Below are 21,654 nucleotides of genomic sequence, written 5' to 3' on the forward strand. Positions count from 1 at the left end.
TCTAGAGGCTAAACAACATTATTTAGATGTTCTCCCTCTAAATAGGAAAAATTAGCAGAAAATGTCATCCCTATTGGTGTCACACCAACAAAGTCAAGTAACAGTAGTAACTTGCTAACCCAAGGAAGCTCCTGATCTCAAACACCGACTTGGGGCTCTTCTATCTCATCATGGCTTCTACCTTTGAAGGATCTACTGCTATCCCCCCCGCAAGATATAACATGACCCAAAAAACTCACCTCTTCTAGCCAAAACTCACACTTGGACAACTTGACATACAACCTATTATCCTTGAGGGTCTGCAACACAACCCTAAGATTCTCCTCATGTTCCTCCCTAGTCTTGGAATACACCAAGATATTATCTATGAAGACCACTACAAAACTATCTAGGTAGGGATGAAAGATCCTGTTCATGTAGTCCATGAACATGCCAGTGGCATTGGTCACACCGAAAGGCATAACTAGATACTCATAATGGTCGTAACGGGTCCTAAAGACAGTCTTCAGAATATCCCTAGAATTCACTCTAATCTGGTGGTAACCTGACCTAAGATCTATCTTACTAAACACACAAGCCCCCACTAACTGGTCCATTAGGTCATCTATCCTAGGCAAATGGTAACTATTCTTAATCGTCACCTTATTCAGCTGACGATAGTCTACGCACAGCCTCAGGGTCCCATCCTTCTTCTTGACTAACAACACAGGCGCTCCCCAGGGTGACACACTAGGCCTCACAAACTATTTCTCTATCAGCTCCTCCAACTGTTTCTTAAGCTCATTCAGCTCTACAGGGGACATCCTATAAGGTGTTATGGATATGGTTTCAGTACCAAGCACTAAGTCTATGGAGAACTCAACCTCTCTCTCAGGTGGTAACCAAGACACCTCCTCAAACACCTCAGGAAACTCCCTCACGATGGGTATATCACTCACAGGGGTCTTGGTCTCAACGCTCATGCTAGCTAGGATCATGTATACCTGTGCATCCTCTCTCAAAGATGCCTTAACCTGGTTAGCAGATAAAAACTCATCACCATCACTCACACCAGACTCAAGAAAGACAATAGATTTCTTAAAACAGTTTAGCAAGACATGGTTGAAAGATAACTAGTCCATACCAAGAATAACATCAATCTGACTTAAGGGTAACACAACCAAGTCAACTAGAAATAGTCTATCAGAAATCAAGATAGGACATTGCAAGCACACATTAGAAGTTAAAACAGACCCACTAGCAGGTGTATCCATAATCAAGTCAAATTTCAAAGAACACACAGGCAAAGCAAGTTTTTCAACACAAACACGAGAAATAAATGAATGTGTTCCACCTGAATCATACAACACAACCAAGGGAACATGACTTATGAAACACATACCTTGGATGAGATCATCGAACTGTGCGGCATCAGCTCCACTAAGAGCAAACACTCTCCCCATTGTCCTTGGTCGTCCACTCTGGTTATTCAGACTCCTACTCTTCTTTCTTCTAGGATGCAGGCAACTAGTACTGATGTAGCCCTTACCTAGACAATTGAAACAAGTCACGTCACTATTTGGGCTCTCATGAGTAAAATGACAAATCTTACCACACTTAGCACACTAGGATGGCGCAACAAGTGTAGCAGGAGCACAACCACCACCACCTCTACCAGCAGGTTGAGACACTTTGTTAGCTGGCTGAGAACTTCCACCAATAGGCTGAAATCCTCTACCGGTAGGCTGGGATCCACCGGTCCTTTGTCCCCCAAAGTGGTTGCCATATTGTCCAGAAGGGGTAGAGTACGGCTTAGCACAAATGTGAGTCATAGGCTTCTTCTCTTTCCCATGACTGGCACTGGCATTCCTGTAAAAAGTAGCCTTCCCCCGCTAATCCTCATCAAAGACCTTGCACATATTCGATAATTGTGCAAAGTTGTTGATGCCATGATAGTTAACCATCATCTTCACACATTTGGACCTTTCACTAGATTGCCCCTAATAATGAGAAAAGTATTTGACTAGGTTTTCAAACCTAGTTGCATATTCTGCCACTGTCATGCTCCCATGTTTCAACTTGAGAAACTCCATCTCCTTCCTGTTCTTCACAACCTCTAGAAAATACTTCTCCAAAAAAGTTTGTCTAAAGGTCCCCTATGGAACAATAAAACCACCTAATCCCTCTAGATGTGGACAAGTTTTCTCCCACTAGTACTTTGCCTCATCTGTTAGCATGTGAGTAGCAAACAATACCTTTTTCTTGTCCTGACACTCCATCACTCAGAAGATCTTGTCAATCTCCCTCAGCCAAGCCTCAACACCCTCAGGATCATAACCCCCCTTGAAGGTAGGTGGGTCATTCATATGAAAGCGATCTAAACCATGGTATGCAATTATTCTTCCACCGCCTCCCTGATTAGACATGACTTGCACCAGGTTGTTTAGAGCCTCAGTAAGAAGTCGCTCACGTTCATTTCTCGTAGCCATCACTTCTTGTGTCAAGCAAGAAGCAAAAACTTTGAGAAATGCACAACAGAGTAAATCTTTTTGGATCAAGTGGCCTTGGAATAATTAAGAAGAGGGGGTTGAATTAATTATTAATATGTCTTGACTAATTAAAAAATGTATCCTTCTTAGTGTTACTAGATTCAACTATGCTCTTACTACTAAGTTAAGAAAGTAAAGAACAGAAACGATAACTTAACCAAAAGTAAAAGCGGCAATTAAAAGTACACAACGGAAATTAAAGAGTGTAGGGAAGAAGAAGACAAACACAAGATTTATACTGGTTTGCAAACAACCCGTGCCTACATCCAGTCCCCAAGCAACCAACAGTTCTTGAGATTTCTTTTAACCTTGTAAAATCCTTTACAAGCCAAAGATCCACAAGGGATGTACCCTCCCTTGTTCTCTTTGAACAACCAAATCCACTTGAACTGATCCACAAGAGATGTACCCTCTCTTGTTCTCAGTATAACAACCCAAGTAGATGTACCCTCTACTTGTACCACAAAGGATGTACCCTCCAATGTGTTAGGACAAAGAATTCATAGGCGGTTAGTCCCTTGAATTCTCTGTGAGGGGGATACAAAAGATATCTCAGGCGGTTAGTGTTAGTCGGTGAAAATGACTAACTTTTGTGTATAAAACTTGTGTATATTGTATCAAACTTCTCCAATTTATAGTTGTTTTGTAATACTATAAGTACTTTTTGTTAAATATAGGTAATAGATAATTTATGCTTTTGTTTTGTGTGTTTAATAATCAATTTCTCTCAATTTCAGGTTAACTAGGCAACTTTGGCAAAGTGCTGTTTTTCACTCTTTCGCTAAGCCAAGCTGCTGGCTTAGTGAGAATTCGCTAAGCGCAACCTTCAGTGGCTAAGCGCGAGGAAGAATCCAGAAGAAGATGAGCTGTCAAGTTCGCTAAGCGCACCGCTCCAGGTCATCAAGCGCACCGCTTCAGCTCATCCACTAAGTGAAACAAACGCGCTAAGCCAAAATCCACTTATGCGCGCTAAGCGATCCAGATTTGCGCTAAGTGCACGAGCACGAACAAGGCCCCCTATTTAAGCTTGAAATCAGATTTGCAAAGGGAGTTTGACACTTTTCTTGAGAAGCTCTGCATGCACGAAGGTTCTAGAGAGAGAAAGGTCCAAGTTTTAGAGAGTTCTGAGAGATTTTGCTGTATAAAGATCTGCAGAGACGCAAATTCGAAGCGGAAGCCGTTCTGAGAGCTTGAGATGAGTTTATGAGTGATTGTGAGATCCTAGAGGTGAAGGAGACATCCTCACCACTTGTGTTTTTACAATCTTTCATCTTGTTCTTCTCTTTGTTGTAAAGGAGGTTTCCGGACTATGGAAAGCTAAATCCTCTATTGGATCTTCCCTGTAGGTACCTAATGTAAATATATTTCTATCTATGTAATGATATTTTGTGTGTTCTCTGTGCTATCTGCTTTTCATTCCAGTGTGCTTTTACCTTGATCACGTAGATGCATGCTTTGTTAGGGTCATTCAACAGTGGGAATTGGTCTGATTCTAAAGTCCTTCATAGTACGAGGCTAAGTTGTTGTGCTATCACGAGGAATCGGGGTACAAGAACTTAGTTGTGTATGTGTGTCTTAATGCGGTCTTGGTTGAGTCTAGTCTTACAAGAGGAATCTGCGGACGAGGCTTGATTAGGACTAGGCCAGGTGTCATACCCTAATTTCGTCCGGGGATTATTATTTGATGATATACAAACTTTGATTGGCCGCTTCGAGATACTTGGCACCCTTTGTTGCACAATATGTGAAGTCCCGAGACGTGTCGAAAATCAAAAGGAAGCAGGCTTACGCGATCCGTGAAAATTCCGTAATGTGACGGAAATCGAATGGAGGTGTTTTTCGCAATCCGTGAGTTTTCGTAACTTCTTCGAAAGCTAAAAAAGAGTAAATACATAATCCGTAAGGATTCGTAACCTTGCGGAAGGAAAATAAGTATCGTTACGAAATTCGTAAAGTTTCGTAACGTTACGGAAAAAGAATTACCAAAAAAAAGGTAAAGGGGGGTGCATTTAGTAAAAAGGGGGGTACAAATAGCAATCAAGCCCACTTGGGCCTTCCAGATTCTTCCTCCTGAAGGCTGTTGCTTCTGGAGGAAGCAACCTTGCTCGCCTGGGCGAGCTAAAGGGAGAAGGGGTTCAGCCTTCTTGGCACTTCTTATTCTCTGAAATTGCTGAGGAAAATTGTTTCCGTGAAGAAAATCCAAGCCGAGGCGCTTCCGTAACGTTTTCGTAACGTTTCAGTGAGTAATTACGCGAAGATTCTCGACCGTTCTTCAACATTCATTGTTCGTTCTTCATTTTCTTCAGTCTTCAACGGGTAAGTACCTCAAACCGAGCTTTTCAATTCATTCTATGTACCCGTGGTGGTCCACATTTTGTTTCATGTATTTTTATTCTCATTTTCATTCGCTTTCTATACCCCCTTTTGACGTGCTTCAGTCATTTCTCGCCTAATCTAAAAATAAAATAAATTTTTACCGATTATTTGAATTGTATCATCCGTTAATTTCTGTTAAAATGAATTCCGACCGTTCGGTCGTGCCGTAACCACGTCGGAAATCAAAGAAGAGGTAAAATAATAATATAATAATCGGAAAAAATACCTTTTAGTAGAATAAAGCGAAAAAATCAATCGGACGTTTTCTCTTTGGGATTTCTCATTCTTAATTGAATTGACTAATAACTAAAGTGAAACTAAGGCTAAAATCAACTCGCCTAGTCAAGCTCGTCCACAAAAATAGGGTTTTGAAAGTTTATCATTTCAGTTTCTTACCAAGTAAAATGGATCATTTTTAAGGTCCAACGCCTTAAAATGATCACATTTCAAGTAAAAAGAATCGCTTGATTCATGCATAAGAAAGAACTACGTAGGTCTGATTTCCTTTCCAAAGGAGGGTACGTAGGAGCAAAAGCCCCGCTTTTGTCGACCTCAAAAAATAAAAAGAAATAAAAGTTAAGGTAATACAATTTCCACAATTCTAAAAAATAGGCTATTGTCCTTTGAGACAAACGTGAGAGGTGCTAATACCTTCCTCAAACGTAAATACAACTCCCGAACTTAGAATTTTCATTTTGACCAGTTTCCTTCGGTTTTTCCGACGTTTTCCACAAATAAACGTTGGTGACATCTTTCCTCCTTTGGAAAGCGCACTCGTGAGCCTCGCCTTCGCTCGCCCGCAAAAGGGAACGTTGCGACAGTTGGCGACTCCACTGGGGACGCTTTTTGTGATTTAGGCCTATTTTAAGGAATTGTGGATTTGTGAAACTTCGTGTGTGCATTTGTTGAACTGTGTAAAATGTAAATAACTGTTGTCTATTTCGCATTCTTTACACTGCATTCTAAGCACCCACGGGTTTGAGTAAAAAAGGGGGCCCTACACCCGGGTTCATGGGAATTTAAGGAGTGGAGGTGAATCTATCATCATGCTAGGTCTCCGACTTGCTTGATAATAGTGAAACCTCGTCTAGAGCTTTCTCTCTTTATAATGTGTTGTCGCTGGTATTCCATACCGCCACAATATTATTATCTTGAGTGATGATACCTCTAGAAAACAGCCGTGTGAGTTATGAATTGTTGGGGAGTAGTTATTAGAGACCCCTAGATATTGTCCTATAGGTTCCCAAAATAGGGGCAAAGAGCAAACACGCTCCGTGCCATTTGTTCTCATGCATTTTTCTGCGAATAGCATGTTTTGCTAGTGATATTTTGTTTCTCTAGAGTGATACATCACTTTTTAATACACATGTTGAGGCGCCATAATGCCTAAAACGTAGTATTAAAAAGATGGATCTTTTTGGTCTCGTATATGTAAATTACCCTTTTGTTGTGTTTTCTTTCCGTTTCATGCATGCGCATCTGCATCATACCGTCACACGTGCGTTGTATGTAGGTCTCGTCTTTTGTCATGGGAAGTCGGAAGATCCATATCGTCTTCTTAACTGCACGCATGGGGCGTTGCGCCCCTAAAGGTGCAAGTAAGGAGAGATGATTTTCCGGGCTCTCGTGTCCGTAAATGCATTCATATCATGCATCGCATAAACATCTCTTCAGCATCATAATGAACATATTGTTCCTACATTTGTTCGTTATCATATTCCAGCATCACATTTTGCATGAGTCATTGCATCATCATGCATATGCATTCAACAAACTTTTTTGATCTACAAATTGCATACTAATTGTTTTCATGTTTGCTCATGCGTGACCCTTGCGTTTTCCCCTGCAAGACAAAAACAAAAAAGAAAGCGCGAAAATTCACGCTGCATTCTTAGTTGCATATATTCGGTACCATGAGCCAACCGTGTTGGGATCATAAACCCATTTCACTTAAAAACAAAATGATTGAACATGGTACCTAATGCATGGTTAACTAAGAAAGGATGTTTCTTCGGGCATCTTAATCTCATAATTACATTTTCCATGCATAGCATGCGTATTCTTGAGTCTTTCATCCCTATGAAATGTTGTTGAAGTATTGGCGATCAAAATTTCCATTTCCTGGGTTATGGGGTTGAACCAAGCTCGTGCTTTTACGAAAAAGTTCATCAAATCAAGTTGAAGCATGGAAGTAACAATCTTGCAAAAAATTGGGGCAGAAGATGGATCGGGTTACATCGCTGCTTCGTTTACTGCCAAACACATTTAGGACTGTTAATGTCCTTGTTACTTCCAGTTTCAACTTGACGAAGATGTCATTGGACCATGTTGAAAATCTAAATTGATTCAACCCCATATCCTGCGTAAAATTCGCAATACTTCAACTGTGCATCATTCGCATACATCCATGTTATTCATTGGTTGCATTGCTCATTTCATTCTTTCCTCACCGAACCTGTGCTAGAGCTAGAGTAATGGGTAAAGCGGAGGAGGTACAAGAGTAGATGGAGGCCGACATGGAGGCCATGAAAGAGCAAATGGCCGCAATGATGGAGGCCATGATGAGCGTGAAGAAGATAATGGAGGCCAATGCAGTTGCAATTGCCGCTACCAGCGTTGTTGCTAAGGTGAACCTGATGTCCCCATCCGGCATCAACCAAATGAATCATCCAACCTCAGATATGGTAGGCAAAGATTTGGGAAGTACGGGCGGCCCCCATGATGTGCAAATTCAAAACGAGCACGCCTTCCCGCCATATGGCTTGCCTCTCAACTATACGCCACCCAATGTGGCGTACACTCCCAATAAGAATGTCAATAACTCCACTCCTATACCCATTGAGAGCCAACAACCCCAAACTGATCATGCACATGTCTCTTAAACCGTGGGGGAGACACATGAAATTCCCCACCACAATCTAGCCGACTTCGAGCCTTGCCTCGAATATGCCACTGAAGGGCAAGCAGTTGGTGGTATACCCTTGCAAAACACTTCGGAGGGCCCTCAGTATCACCCACAACTACACCTCTTGCATTCCACAACAAGTAAAAACCCTCATGCTATGGCAGAAATGGGAAAGTTGGATCATATAGAGGAAAGGCTCAGGGCCATTGAAGGAGGTGAAGATTATGCCTTTGCTAACCTAGAAGAGTTGTTCCTAGTACCCAATATCATCACCCCTCCCAAGTTCAAGGTGCCAGACTTTGACGAGTACAAGGGGACTACTTGCCCCAAGAACCATCTAAAAATGTATTGTCGGAAGATGGGGGCATACACAAAAAATGAGGAATTGCTGATACATTCCTTCCAAGAAAGTCTTACTGAGGTAGCTGTTACTTGGTACACTAACTTGGAACCTTCCCGAGTCCATTCTTGGAAGGACCTAATGGTTGCCTTCGTTAGGCTGTGTCAGTATAATGGCTTCAGATAGGATGCAACTACAGAACATGTGCAAAAAGAGGGCACGGATCTTTCAAAGGATGCGCCCAAAGATGGAGAGACTTGGCAGCTCAAGTAGCGCCCCCAATAATAGAGAAAGAGATTATCACAATGATAGTAGACATGTTACCAGTGTTCTATTATGGAAATGGTGGGTTACACACCTTCAAGCTTTGCGGATTTGGACTTCGCCGGCAGAAGGATCAAAGCGGGTCTGAAAAGAGGCAAATTTAGTCATCCTGCTTGGACGAATGAGAAAACCGGGGCAAATGAAGAGGGTGAGGATGAAGTAGAAGCCCATGCTGTGACTGCCATTCCTATATGGCCAAGTTTCCCACCAACCCAACAATGTCATTACTCAGCCAATAACAACCCTTCTCATTACCCACCACCCAGTTATCCACAAAGGCCATCCATAAAACAATCACAAAGTCTGTCTACCGCACTTCCAATGACGAACATCACCTTTAGCACAAACCAAGAGCACCAACCAAGAAATGAATTTTGCAGCGAGAAAGCCTGTAGAATTCACCCCAATTCCAGTGTCCTATGCTGACTTGCTCCCATATCTACTTGATAATTCAATGGTAGCCATAACCCCAACCAAGGTTCATCAACCTCCATTTCTCCGAGAATACGACTCGAACGCGACGTGTGCTTGTCACGGAGAAGCCCCGGGGCATTCCATTGAGCATTGTAGGGCTCTGAAGCGTAAGGTGCAAGGTCTAATTGATGCGGGCTGGCTGAAATTCGAGGAGAATCACGTGTAAATCCTGACATTGACAAAAGATGCCACACATGGGGCAATTTTGAAGGCTGTTGTAGATATCTCTAATGACTCATCAGGATTTTCAAGTTTGTACCATTATTGTAAACCACATTTACAATGTTAAATGAAATGGATAAAGGTTATATCTTTGTCCCTCATCCTCTCACAAATGCATCTTTGCTTATTCAACTTTCACCGGAATGTGGGTGCAAGCCATTGGTCTGTTTGCTCAAGCAACCTGTGCTCCTGAGTTTGGACTTCCAAGAACGTTCAATCAGAGATTACTCGTCTTGCATGTTGGTGGGGGTGCCGTAAAACAACGAGTAAAGTTCAAAACAAATAAGTTTCAAAATAAAAATAAAAAAAAGTGTTAAAAAAAAAACATTTGATTGACTGTGTTTTCAAGACGTTCATGTGACCTCATTTTATCATTCCGGAAAGTTTGTCTTTTTAGAGAGAAGTGAGTTATCAAGAATAGGATGTTGGACAAATGGCCTCAGTTACCTTAAAGGGGGGTTGAATTAAGATGCAAAGACTATTCCCCAATTAAGCTTTCACTCTCTCTTTTCGGATTAACAATGCACCCTTAACATGAATTACTCAAAAGACAATTCAAAATAAACTTCTTTAAAGCAAAAGATAAATAGCAATAAATAAAAGAAGTTTAAGGGAAGAGAGGAATGCAAACTTGATTTATACTGGTTCGGCCACTTCCCGTGCCTACGTCCAATCCTCAAGCAACCCACTTGAGATTTTCAACTCTCTTTGTAAAACTCCTTTTACAAAGTTTGAACCACACAGGGACAACCCTTCCCTTGTGTTCAGGAATCCTCTACAACAAGAGACCCACGGTCTCTTAATCCCTTTTCAGAAATAAGAGGAAGAGAAGAAGAGATCTCTCTTAAAAGAGATAGATTGTACAATGAAGATCAATCAAAGTTCCTTATTAAAAATGCAAGTGGTTGACCAAGGAATCTTTTTGAGAGGATAAAACATTTCAATTCAAAAAAAACTCTTAATCTTTTGAGAGGATAAAACTTTTTGGCAACTCTCTTTAAATTCATGTTTCCAAGTCACATATAAATAGACCTTTGATGGGCATTCATAAACCATTTGAATAGATGTGACTCTTGGGAATTATATTCTGAAAATCCCCTCTGGTAATCAATTACAAGACTTGTGTAATCAATTACAGGTTTTAAAAATTTGAATTAAAACATTTTCAACTGCTGGTAATCGATTACCAGAGAGCAAATCTCAATTTGAAATGATAGAATTCTTTGGTCAAACCTTTTGTTTTTTCAATTTAGAAACTTCTTCCTAAAGATTCTAGAGATCAACTTGATCATATATCTTGATTTTCTTGGATTCTTGTCTTGAATAAAACTTAGAAGCACTTGATCCTTTAGCATCATCAAGACATCAAAACATCTTGCTTCTACATAGGAGTCATTTGACTTAATCCATCAACTGAAAAATCCTTCAACTATTTCTCGTCCTTGGAAAATTCTTTTTGCAAGAATCCACTGCTTCTTTCATTCTTCCTCACTACGAGGTTGTGAAAACAAGACAACAATTGGTACCTCTAAGCCCTACACTGGGGCAACGAAAGGCACCATGCAAAAACCTCAAGCGAACCTAGAGGCAGATTAGAAGTTTTCACCCAATAGGTTCCCAGCTACAAGGTCATGACGAATTACAACGATTGGTACCTCAAAGCCTTACACTGGGGCAATGAGGGGCATCGTGCATGAGCCTCAAGTGAACATAGGGGCAGATCAAAAGTTCTCACCCGTCGATGTTTTTAAACAAAAAAAAAGGGAGACAAGCCCTGGAATTTCAATAGATTGATTAAACGTCAAACAGCTCCATTCCCGTCACTCCAAAATGGTCAAGTGACTAAATCAAACAGAACATACACTCTGAGGGAGTTCCCGGAGAGATTTGCAAAAGATAGGATAGGGTTGATGAATTATCACCTTTTTCAAAAGGACAGTCAATCTGTGTTTTCCAAAAAGATTAAATCAAAATCAAAATCACAAAATAGGGAAAGAATGTCATGAACATTGTACAACTTTCCATTGCATTGCATTGTTTCATATGAGGTCAGCATTACCAAATTTCACAACAAAGGTTGCATGCGTCTGCATCCCTAAAAGTCATGTTAACTGCATAGATTTCCTACATCTCGTGTCCAATCTTGTTGGATGACCGGCCCTCTCGATGGGCCGATCTCTTGTTTTCTCGTAAAGGTGGACCCTTGGGTACTAGTACCTATCACCTTTAGAGGACTATATGTCCTCGCCATCAGAGGACTGCACATCCTCGCCTACGGAGGGCTACACGCCCTCGCCTTTAGAGGGCTACGCGTCCTCATTTTCAGTGTGCTCCATATCCACACCTTAGGAGAATATAAGGTCCTTTCCCCTTAGATGCTTAACCGAGACTTGCGCTCCCGGTTAAGGGGCTAGTTAGTTTCCTTTTATCAGTTCCTAGGCCACCCCCTGATATTGGAGGGCGACCAACTGTGCAAGCACATCCAGAAAGGGAGGCTATCACGCATCTAGTATGCATACTGGGGCAAGATTTCACCCGTGCCGCTGCAAAAAGACGAGTGCGGATCATGCGCACCAACATGACCACTCTTACATGGATATGGATGACGTTGTTATTTAGCAACATTCTGCCCAGCGACCACAATGCCAATCTCCCCCTGCAGATGTATCAGTTGGTCTGTGCCGTCATGACATAGGTAAGTATGCACATGGCTCAATTGACTTCTGATGTCATCTATTGTTTGCAGGGATCGCGCCCACAAGACGCCCAATGGACCCGAAGAAGTCCAACAGGGCCCTGGGGTTTCCAGCTCTGGTTACGGGCCTCTGTTAGTCCTACAGGGTGCCCGTTCCCCTAGCGAGGTCATGCCATCGTGACATAGGTAAGTATACATATGGTTCAATTGATTTCTGATACCATTTATTGTTTGCAGGAATGGCACCCACAAAGACACCCAGTGGACCCGGAGAAGTCCAACAGGGCCCTGGGGTTTCCAGCTCTGGTTACAGGCCTCTGTAGTCCTACAGGGTGCCCGTTCCCCCCGACAAGGTCACGTCATCATGACATAGGTAAGTATGCACATCGCTCAACTGATTTCTGATTTCATCTATTGTTTGTAGGGATCGTGCCCGCAAGACACCCAATGGACCCGAAGAAGTCCAACAGGGTCTTGGAGTTGCCAAGCTCTAATTACGGGCCTTTGTCAGTTCTACGGAGTGTCTGTCGCCCCCAGCAAGGTCATTAGGCCCCCTACTAATTGAGCTTTCATCAAGAAGTACTACGTCCCCAGGCGGGCGCAGGGCGAAACACCACAGCAGCCTTGGGATGGCCGGCAGCGGGCAACAGACGTACCACCATCACCTCTAGAGTTCACCTCAACTCATCCACAAAAAGGTTAGAGCGTTGCTTACGACCCATGGCCGACCAATAGGCAACCAAGTCCAGAGCCAAAGGTAAGCAAAGTACTAGGTCTGTGACCGACAAGCCATCAAGCGTCCAGCTCAAGGCGTTAAAGAAGCGCTACTAGGAGGCAACCTAGTACCTTTTTAAATCTCTGCTTGTTATTTGATCACCTTTGTTTCTCAAGTCATAGCAGGACACACCTAGTTGCTCATGATCCTAGGAATTTAAATAAAACAAGCACAAGCTCGGAAGGTAGTCATACCTCACAATATATATATATATATATATATATATATATATATATATATATATATATATATATATGTTTAGGTAGAAAGATACCTTGAATATGCATGTATGTAGCAAAAATACTTCACAAAATATATATATGTATGTTTAGGTAGCAAGATACCTTGGATATACATGTATATAGCAAAAATATCTCACAAAACATATATATGTATGTTTAGGTAGCAAGATACCTTGGACACACATGTATATGGCAAAATACCTCACAAAATATACGTATGTTTAGGTAGCAAAATACCTCAAAAAAAAAGAGAGAGCAAAAAGAGAGCGAGCAAGAAAAGAATAAGAAAAAAATATAATAAAAAAAATAATAATAAAAAGTTGTCTAGCTAAAAAACAACATGCTTGTGAAAAGAGATAATTTCTGACTTTTCTTTGAAAGATTTTACTGATCTTAACCAGTTTTTGAAAAAAAAAATGTGTGTACACATTTGAAGGGTAAATGCTGTGAAAAGTTTTTCGAACACCCAAGATAGACTCGGATGAATGCACAAATTGATAGAAGAACATATTTTGGAAATATTGGGTTGACTTAAAATAGGGAAAATAAATCCTGAGCCCTAGTGTCACATGACCATAAAAACTTGATGCTTGAGTGTCCACATGGGTGCATGCATGACCAGTTTTGCATAAAATTTCCTAATCATCATTTGTTGCATGTGTATCATGGGAATAATGTGGGGACATCCCCTTTATCCCCGAACCGTTGGCCAAATCCTGACATGTATCATGACCAGCCGTTCTACAAGCCTTGAGCCAAAATCCCAACTCACCATAATCCTTACCCTCGGAAGAAAACACAAAGAGAAGGAAAATTCCCAATCCAAGAAAGGGAGAAGACACAAAAAAAGAAGAGAGAATTCCCAATCCAAGAAAGGGAGAAGACACAAAACAGAAAGAAAGAGTGGGAGAAAGCAAAAAAAAAGAAAGGAAAATTCTCGATCAAGGATCGGAAGAAAACAGAAGAAATATGCAGAAAGGTCTTCGGACCAGACAATATCTGAACAATACAGAATTGTCACCAAGTAAACAAAAAAGAAAGGAAACCACGACCCAAAGTGGCCCTCTCCCTTTGATTGCCAACCAAAATCCTGTGCGCTAGCGACTTTCTCGCCACGCACTAAACAAAAACAGAAAAGGAAAAGGCAAAAACACTCAAAGCCAAATTCCCCACCTAAAAACCATTCCCAAAATAAGTCCTATTGATCCATGATCACACATGTAATCTTTGATTTGATAGGAAATGATTTGCAAAATCAAGTCATGACATATCTATGGTTTGGAATTAGGATAAAACACTTACCTGTGTGAGATTGATACACTTTGAGTGATTTTCTCCTATCTTTGTTGGACCCAGTGTTTCCTCTAAATGGTCGTTTAGAAATGAAATGCTAACATCCAAAATCTCATTTACGGTTATGAGAAAATTTCATCAGCATACTCTCCTTCCCCGATAGACACATTGTTTTTCATCCAAAAAGCATATGTTGCTCTGATCAGTTGGAAGTTTTGTCTCTTTACTAAAGCATGTTCGCATTTTGGTGAAGAAAACACCGAGACTATTTTTAGTCTCACAGTTGTCAAGAACTACGTAGGTTTGAGTTCCTCATCACAAATCGAGGATACGTAGGAGCAAAAGCCCTGCTTTTGTCGACCACCCCACTTTTTGTTACCATGACCCAAGAGTCCGGGGGCATGCGGAGCCACATGACCGTGGGATCCCCAAATTCGTATGTTCCATCATTTATCATTTGTATGCTATCTTTTGTTTAATTGAGGGACTAACGTTTGTGTCGTTTTGATTGACTTTTGTTTTGTGCATACATGTCGTTTGAACTGTTACGTTAGTATTTACTTCGTTGTTGTCAATAGTGTTTTTTGAAATTCCGGAGTCGTGTGGAGTTTTTCATTTAGGAACGTCGTCCTAAAAATAAAATGAACCAAAATCATGATGAAAAAGGAAAGAAGTGTTGTGAATAAAGTGTCTACATATATAAAGGAAAAGAAAAAATGTTTTTATATATATACATGTATGTAAAAGGAAAATGTGTATAGAAGGTTTTTGTGTGTGTAAGTGATGTGTGGAGAGAAATTCTTGTGTGTGTGATCAACGAGTGTATATAAAGAAACTTTTGTATGAGCCATAGGTGTGCGTTGGAGAAAAACGAAAAAGATCTTTGAATGTAAATAGGGTTTGATCATGTGACGTAAAGAGAGAGAGTTCCAATGCGTATACAGAAAAAGTTTGTCATGTATAAAAGTGTAGATATACAAAAGAAAATTTCTTCATAAAGGACCACAAGTGTATAATTTTGTGAATATATAAAAATGAAACAAAAAGAAAGAAAGACCGCAAAGGTCGACATGTTATAGTTAAGAAGTATAAATCATTCGTAAAGAGCAAACGTATCTTCTAGAAACAAGGGACTGATGCTAAGAGTTTATTTTCCGGAATAAACCGAGATAAGAATGGATGAATTCATTGAACTGATGAAAGAACATAATTTGGAAACATTGGGTCTGTTTGTGTAAATTCCCAACCGTAGGTAGTATCACAATGCCATAAACGGGATGCTTGAGTGCCCACCTGGCTGTAGCCATGACTAATTTTGCACGTTGTTTTCAAATCATCATTGTCACGCGTGCCTTATGGAATAATATGGAAGTTCAGCCCGAAATCGACACCTTGACACCCAAATTTGATTTGCCCCAGATATCAAGATTGGGTTCCCACGATAAAAGACCCCATTGAAACACAACCTTAGACCTTTTCGAACATTGGCCTATAAAAAAGAATCCTCATTCCTTCCCCGAAGCAAAGGACAACGGAATCTCCTCAAGGGAGAGTGAATAGAATGCTAAAACCCGATTTCCCAAAGAAAGGGATGGGGAAGGAGAAGTGAAAAAAAAGAAGAAGGAAGAAATGGAAAGAAAGAAAAAGAAAAAGATGAAAATAAAGAAAAGAACAAAAGAAAGAAAGGGAAGGATTCCCGATCAAAGATCGAAAGGAAGTGAAAAGGGAAAAGAAGCAATTCTCGATCAATGAAAGAAAGAGGACATAAATTCTTCAAGCCAGATAAATTTTCGGCAAGGTAGGTGACTGCCGGCAAAGGAAAACCCATTTTTGGTGATTCTTCCTTTCAGATTGCCACTCAAAATCATTCTCGACTGGCGATATCCCACCCCACATGAACAAAGAGGAAAAGACCGAAACACCCAGCTTCCTCTCCAAAAAACACTACCCTCGAGAAAATCCTATTGGTCCGTGATCGTACGTTTGATCTTTGATTCGATAGGAAGTCGTGTGCAAAATAAAGTCATGGTACAGTTATGGTTTGGGAATAGGATAAAACACTTACCTGTGTGAGTTTTATACACCATGAGTGATTTATTTTCAACTTAGCCCGATGTTTCCCATGCATGTTCATTTAAAAGCTAAAAGTTGACATCCTGCCTTTCATTCTCGGTTACAAGGAAGATTACCCTTAGCACAAGTATATTGTTTCTCTAAGATATGGTGCTCTCGTGAATGATTTATTTTTCTTTGCAAAAAGCATGTTTGCCTTGCAGGTGGAAAAACCCGGTGGACCGTTCGGTCCTGCCAACCATTTTTTTTCCGGAGCCCCATGAATGTCATTGCCTAGCGCTGTTCATGTGTCCTCCACCTTCGAGTTTGGAGCTATGCTTCATGATTGCCTAAGTGTGGACCCTCAAGTGCAATCCTCCATTCTCCATTTTTTTCGGAGCCCCATGAATGTCATTGCCTAGCGCTGTTCATGTGTCCTCCACCTTCGAGTTTGGAGCTATGCTTCATGATTGCCTAAGTGTGGACCCTCAAGTGCAATCCTCCATTCTCCACTTTTTTCGAAGCCCCATGAATGTCATTGCCTAGCGCTGTTCATGTGTCCTCCACCTTCGAGTTTGGAGCTATGCTTCATGATTGCCTAAGTGTGGACCCTCAAGTGCAATCCTCCATTCTCCACTTTTTCCGGAGCCCCATGAATGTCATTGCCTAGCGCTGTTCATGTGTCCTCCACGTTCGAGTTTGGAGCTATGCTTCATGATTGCCTAAGTGGACCCTCAAGTGCAATCCTCCATTCTCCACTTTTTTCGGAGCCCCATGAATGTCATTGCCTAGCGTTGTTCATGTTTCCTCCACCTTCGAGTTTGGATCTATGCTTCATGATTGCCTAAGTGTGGACCCTCAAGTGCAATCCTCCATTCTCCACTTTTTTCGGAGCCCCATGAATGTCATTGCCTAGCGCTGTTCATGTGTCCTCCACGTTCGAGTTTGGAGTTATGCTTCATGATTGCCTAAGTGTGGACCCTCAAGTGCAATCCTCCATTCTCCACTTTTTTCGGAGCCCCATGAATGTCATTGCCTAGCGCTGTTCATGTGTCCTCCATTATCAAGCGCGGAGCCTCTGGTGACTGGGAAATATGTTTTTCTGTTGTTTTCCGGATCGGTTCCTTCGCCAAATATGTGTATGTGTATATATGTATATTATATTTCGTTGTTCTTGTTGTTTTTTTTTGTGTATTTTTGTTTTGTGCAGAAGGAAAAAGAAGGAGTAGAGACGAGAGTCGTCATCACAGAAAGGGCTGGACGGACGAAATCAGTGTCTTATCTTTGCTTTCCTCTTATCTCCGATGAGAGGTAAGTAAAGAGGGGCAACTGTCATACCTTAATTTTGTCCGGGGATTATTATTTGATGATATACAAACTTTGATTGGCCGCTTCGAGATACTTGGCACCCTTTGTTGCACAATATGTGAAGTCCCGAGACGTGCCGAAAATCAAAAGGAAGCAGGCTTATGCGATCCGTGAAAATTCCGTAATGTGACGGAAATCGAAAGGAGGTGTTTTTCGCAATCCGTGAGTTTACGTAACTTCTTCGAAAGCTAAAAAAGAGTAAATACATAATCCGTAAGGATTCGTAACCTTGCAGAAGGAAAATAAGTATCGTTACGAAATTCGTAAAGTTTCGTAACGTTACGGAAAAAGAATTACCAAAAAAAAGGTAAAGGGGGGTGCATTTAGTAAAAAGGGGGGTACAAATAGCAATCAGGCCCACTTAGGCCTTCCAGATTCTTCCTCCAGAAGGTTGTTGCTTCTGGAGGAAGAAACCTTGCTCGCCTGGGCGAGTTGGGTGGCAAGCTCGTCCCCTATTTTGCTATAAATAGGGGGAGGAGTGAAGGGAGAAGGGGTTCAGCCTTCTTGGCACTTCTTATTCTCTCGAAATTGCTGAGGAAAATTGTTTCCGTGAAGAAAATCCAAGCCGAGGCACTTCCGTAACGTTTCCGTGAGTAATTACGCGAAGATTCTCGACCGTTCTTCAACATTCATCGTTCGTTCTTCGTTTTCTTCAGTCTTCAACGGGTAAGTACCTCAAACAGAGCTTTTCAATTCATTCTATGTACCCGTGGTGGTCCACATTTTGTTTCATGTATTTTTATTCTCATTTTCATTCGCTTTCTATACCCCCTTTTGACATGCTTCAGTCATTTATTTAAGTCATTTCTCGCCTAATCTAAAAATAAAATAAATTTCCACCGATTATTTGAATTGTATCATCCGTTAATTTCTGTTAAAATGAATTCCGACCGTTCGGTCGTGCCGTAACCACGTCGGAAATTAAAGAAGAGGTAAAATAATAATATAATAATCGAAAAAAATACCTTTTAGTAGAATAAAGCGAAAAAATCAATCAGACGTTTTCTCTTTGGGATTTCTCATTCTTAATTGAATTGACTAATAACTAAAGTGAAACTAAGGCTAAAATCAACTCGCCTAGTCAAGCTCGTCCACAAAAATAGGGTTTTGAAAGTTTATCATTTCAGTTTCTTACCAAGTAAAATGGATCATTTTTAAGGTCCAACGCCTTAAAATGATCACCTTTCAAGTAAAAAGAATCGCTTGATTCATGCATAAGAAAGAACTACGTAGGTCTGATTTCCTCTCCAAAGGAGGGTACGTAGGAGCAAAAGCCCCGCTTTTGTCGACCTCAAAAAATAAAAAGAAATAAAAGTTAAGGTAATACAATTTCCACAATTCTAAAAAATAGGCTGTTGTCCTTTGAGACAAACGTGAGAGGTGCTAATACCTTCCTCAAACGTAAATACAACTCCCGAACTTAGAATTTTCATTTTGACCAGTTTCCTTCGGTTTTTCCGACGTTTTCCACAAATAAACGTTGGTGGCGACTCCGCGCATCTTTCCTCCTTTGGAAAGCGCACTCGTGAGCCTCGCCCTCGCTCGCCCGCAAAAGGGCACGTTGCGACACTAGGCTATCATGAGGAATCGAGGTCTAGCAGTCCAGGAGACAACATAGGAACTGATGTGTCATCATTTTCTCATATTTCTTAACCCTTTTTGTCACCATTTTAATTACTGATTAGCCTTAATTGTCAAATTAATTATGCAATTTTATCATTTGGGCCTACTGGATAATTTTGTGTTTTTAATTTAATTTCAGGAGAATTATGAGCAATTGGGCTTGAATCCAAAATTGGGCTTGGGCTTGAATCCAAAATTGGGCTTGGACTTGAAGAGAGCAGACTATTTTATTCTACCAAATTTTATCTTATCTAGATATTATTTAGATTTGATCTCTTCTAGATATTATTTCATCTAGATCTTATCTTATCTTATCTAGATTTTATTTTATTTTTGGGCTTGGATTTAAAACAGATTTGTAAGCTTTGGGGCTTCCTCTCTCTTCTGTCTCTCTCTCCTCTCTCTTCTCTCTCTCTCTCTCTCTCCTCTCCTCTCTCTTCTCTCTCTCTATCTCCTTTTTCATTTTTAGTTTTAGGTTTCTCTTATTCTTTTAGACACTTTTTCGTTTTGGAAGAGTAATTCTAGTTTTCTTCGTTTTCTACTGATTAATGGAAGGCTAAGTCTCCACGTTGTTTTCTCTTGAGGATCAAGCACAACTCTCTTTGAGGTTCTATTATTACTATTAAATTATGATTAATTTCTCCTCTTCACCAATTATTCTGTATTTGTTGCTACTGATCCATGCATGCTTAGTGCTTGATTAATTGTCTCTGCGCTTAATTTACGCTCATGCTTAATGATTGTTTATGATTAATTGGTGTATGTGTTGCTTAATCACATAATGAATGCCTTATGTTAAATTTCGCTTAGTAATTTAATTTAGGGTTGGATTAAGTGGTTGAACTGATAAAGGATAATTTCTCGTAACCTAGGATAAGAGACTTGCTTGTGAATCAATGGGAAACAACGTGTTTTAATTCTGATATTTTTTAATTAAAATTTGCTCGATGTTTAATTTACAAAAACAAAAAAACCCCCCCAATTCGTTACTGTTTTATTACTATCTGTTATGAACGTTTGGTTGACCATTGCTCATTGGGAGACGACCTAGGATCACTTCCTAGATACTGCATTTTTAATGTTTATTTGATTCGGGTACGGCCTCGATGAAATTTGGCGCCGTTGCTGGGGAGTAGTGTCCAATGGTTCATAATAGCTAGTGATTCGTGTTTTATGTTTAGTTGTTTTATGCTTTCGTGTTGTGTTAGTGTCTTGTTAGTTTGTTTAGTGTGGTGTTTTGTTTTAGTTTTTCTGTTTAGCACTTCCCCTGTTTCAGTTTTTGTGTTTTGCTGTGAATAGTGTTTTACGACGGATTTAGCGACCACTTTTGCTGACCTGGGAAACAGAGTAGTAGTGCAAATCCATTAGTGACTGAATTAGTGACTACAGCTGACAATTTAATTGGTGATTTTTGTTTTGATAGTTAGGGTTGTTATTTTTGGCTGAATTTTGGTGTGGTAGGTTCTTTTGACTAATATTTTGTGTGAAAAATACCAGGAACACTTGTTGGGGCCAGATTTGAGAGATTCAAAAAAATTTGAGAACTTGTGTTTACCAAAACTTCAAACGGCCATAACTTTTGCTTTGGGTATCAGAATGACTATTATTATATATGTATTTGGGATAGAAAAAAATATTGTGGTAGCCCGCTGAAGGCCAGCTGAGGTCTCTAACTAGCCAAAATCTCCTGTTTACTGGTTTTTTTTTCAAGTTTTATTATTTTATTTTTCTAAACTTTCCTTAGGTAGTTTCCATAGTTAGACTTTGAATTTTTGTCTGAAAATTTTTGTGCTATCTTTTCATGATTTTATAAGGCTTCATACAAAATTTAAAGTCATTTGGATATCATTTAATGGTAGCTACAGTTCAAACCTACATTGTTACTTGCATAAGAAGGCAACTAGTTGTGCATGCTGAATGTAGTGTATGACTAGAGGCAATCCATTTGACTTACAACCCTTTGATCCTGAGATAGATAGGACATTTCATAGATTAATTAGGCATCATTTTATACCTTCTGAGCATCCTAAGCATTTTGTTACTGGTGAGTCTGTGCATTCTGTTATTGGTGATTTTGAACATCCTAATTTTGAGCATTATAATTTTGAACATTCTGATTTTGAACATTCTGAGAACATGACACAACCTCCAACCCGTGAGAGGACTCTAAGGGAAATGGCTGCACCTGATTTCACCTATGAAAGCTTGTGCATCCAATACCCTGATGAGGATGTCCCATATGTTCTTAAAACTGGACGGATCCATTTGCTTCCAAAGTTTCATGGCCTTGTAGGTGAAGACCCGCACAAACATATGAAAGAATTCCATATTGTCTGCTTCACCATGAAACCCCCAGATGTCCAGGAGGATCACATATTTCTGAAGGCTTTTCCTCATTCTTTAGAGGGAGTGGCAAAGGACTGGCTATATTACCTTG

The 21,654-nt window shown here is 40.4% G+C and overlaps 1 protein-coding gene across 1 annotated transcript; it reads right to left on the reverse strand.

Annotated features, from left to right (window-relative positions):
* Nucleotides 1-743: 743 nt before the first annotated feature.
* On the reverse strand, nt 744-1,442 carry LOC114371539. Its single transcript, XM_028328948.1, has 2 exons — nt 1,215-1,442; nt 744-1,112 (listed from the first exon to the last, which is right to left on the reverse strand). The coding sequence occupies exons 1-2, from the start codon at nt 1,440-1,442 to the stop codon at nt 744-746; spliced, it is 597 nt and encodes a 198-aa protein (XP_028184749.1).
* Nucleotides 1,443-21,654: the final 20,212 nt, after the last annotated feature.

The sequence above is a fragment of the Glycine soja genome, chromosome 10 (genome assembly GCF_004193775.1).
Source record: "Glycine soja cultivar W05 chromosome 10, ASM419377v2, whole genome shotgun sequence".
Classification (NCBI taxonomy): Eukaryota; Viridiplantae; Streptophyta; class Magnoliopsida; order Fabales; family Fabaceae; genus Glycine; species Glycine soja.

Bases quoted from the DNA above. Each gene is read 5' to 3' on its own strand.
- LOC114371539 (XM_028328948.1), bottom strand. From the start codon at position 1,442: ATGGGGAGAGTGTTTGCTCTTAGTGGAGCTGATGCCGCACAGTTCGAT. The intron at 1,113-1,214 runs GTGTGCTTGCAA...GGTATGGACTAG, and splicing joins GGTCTGTTTTAACTTCTAAT to TTATCTTTCAACCATGTCTT.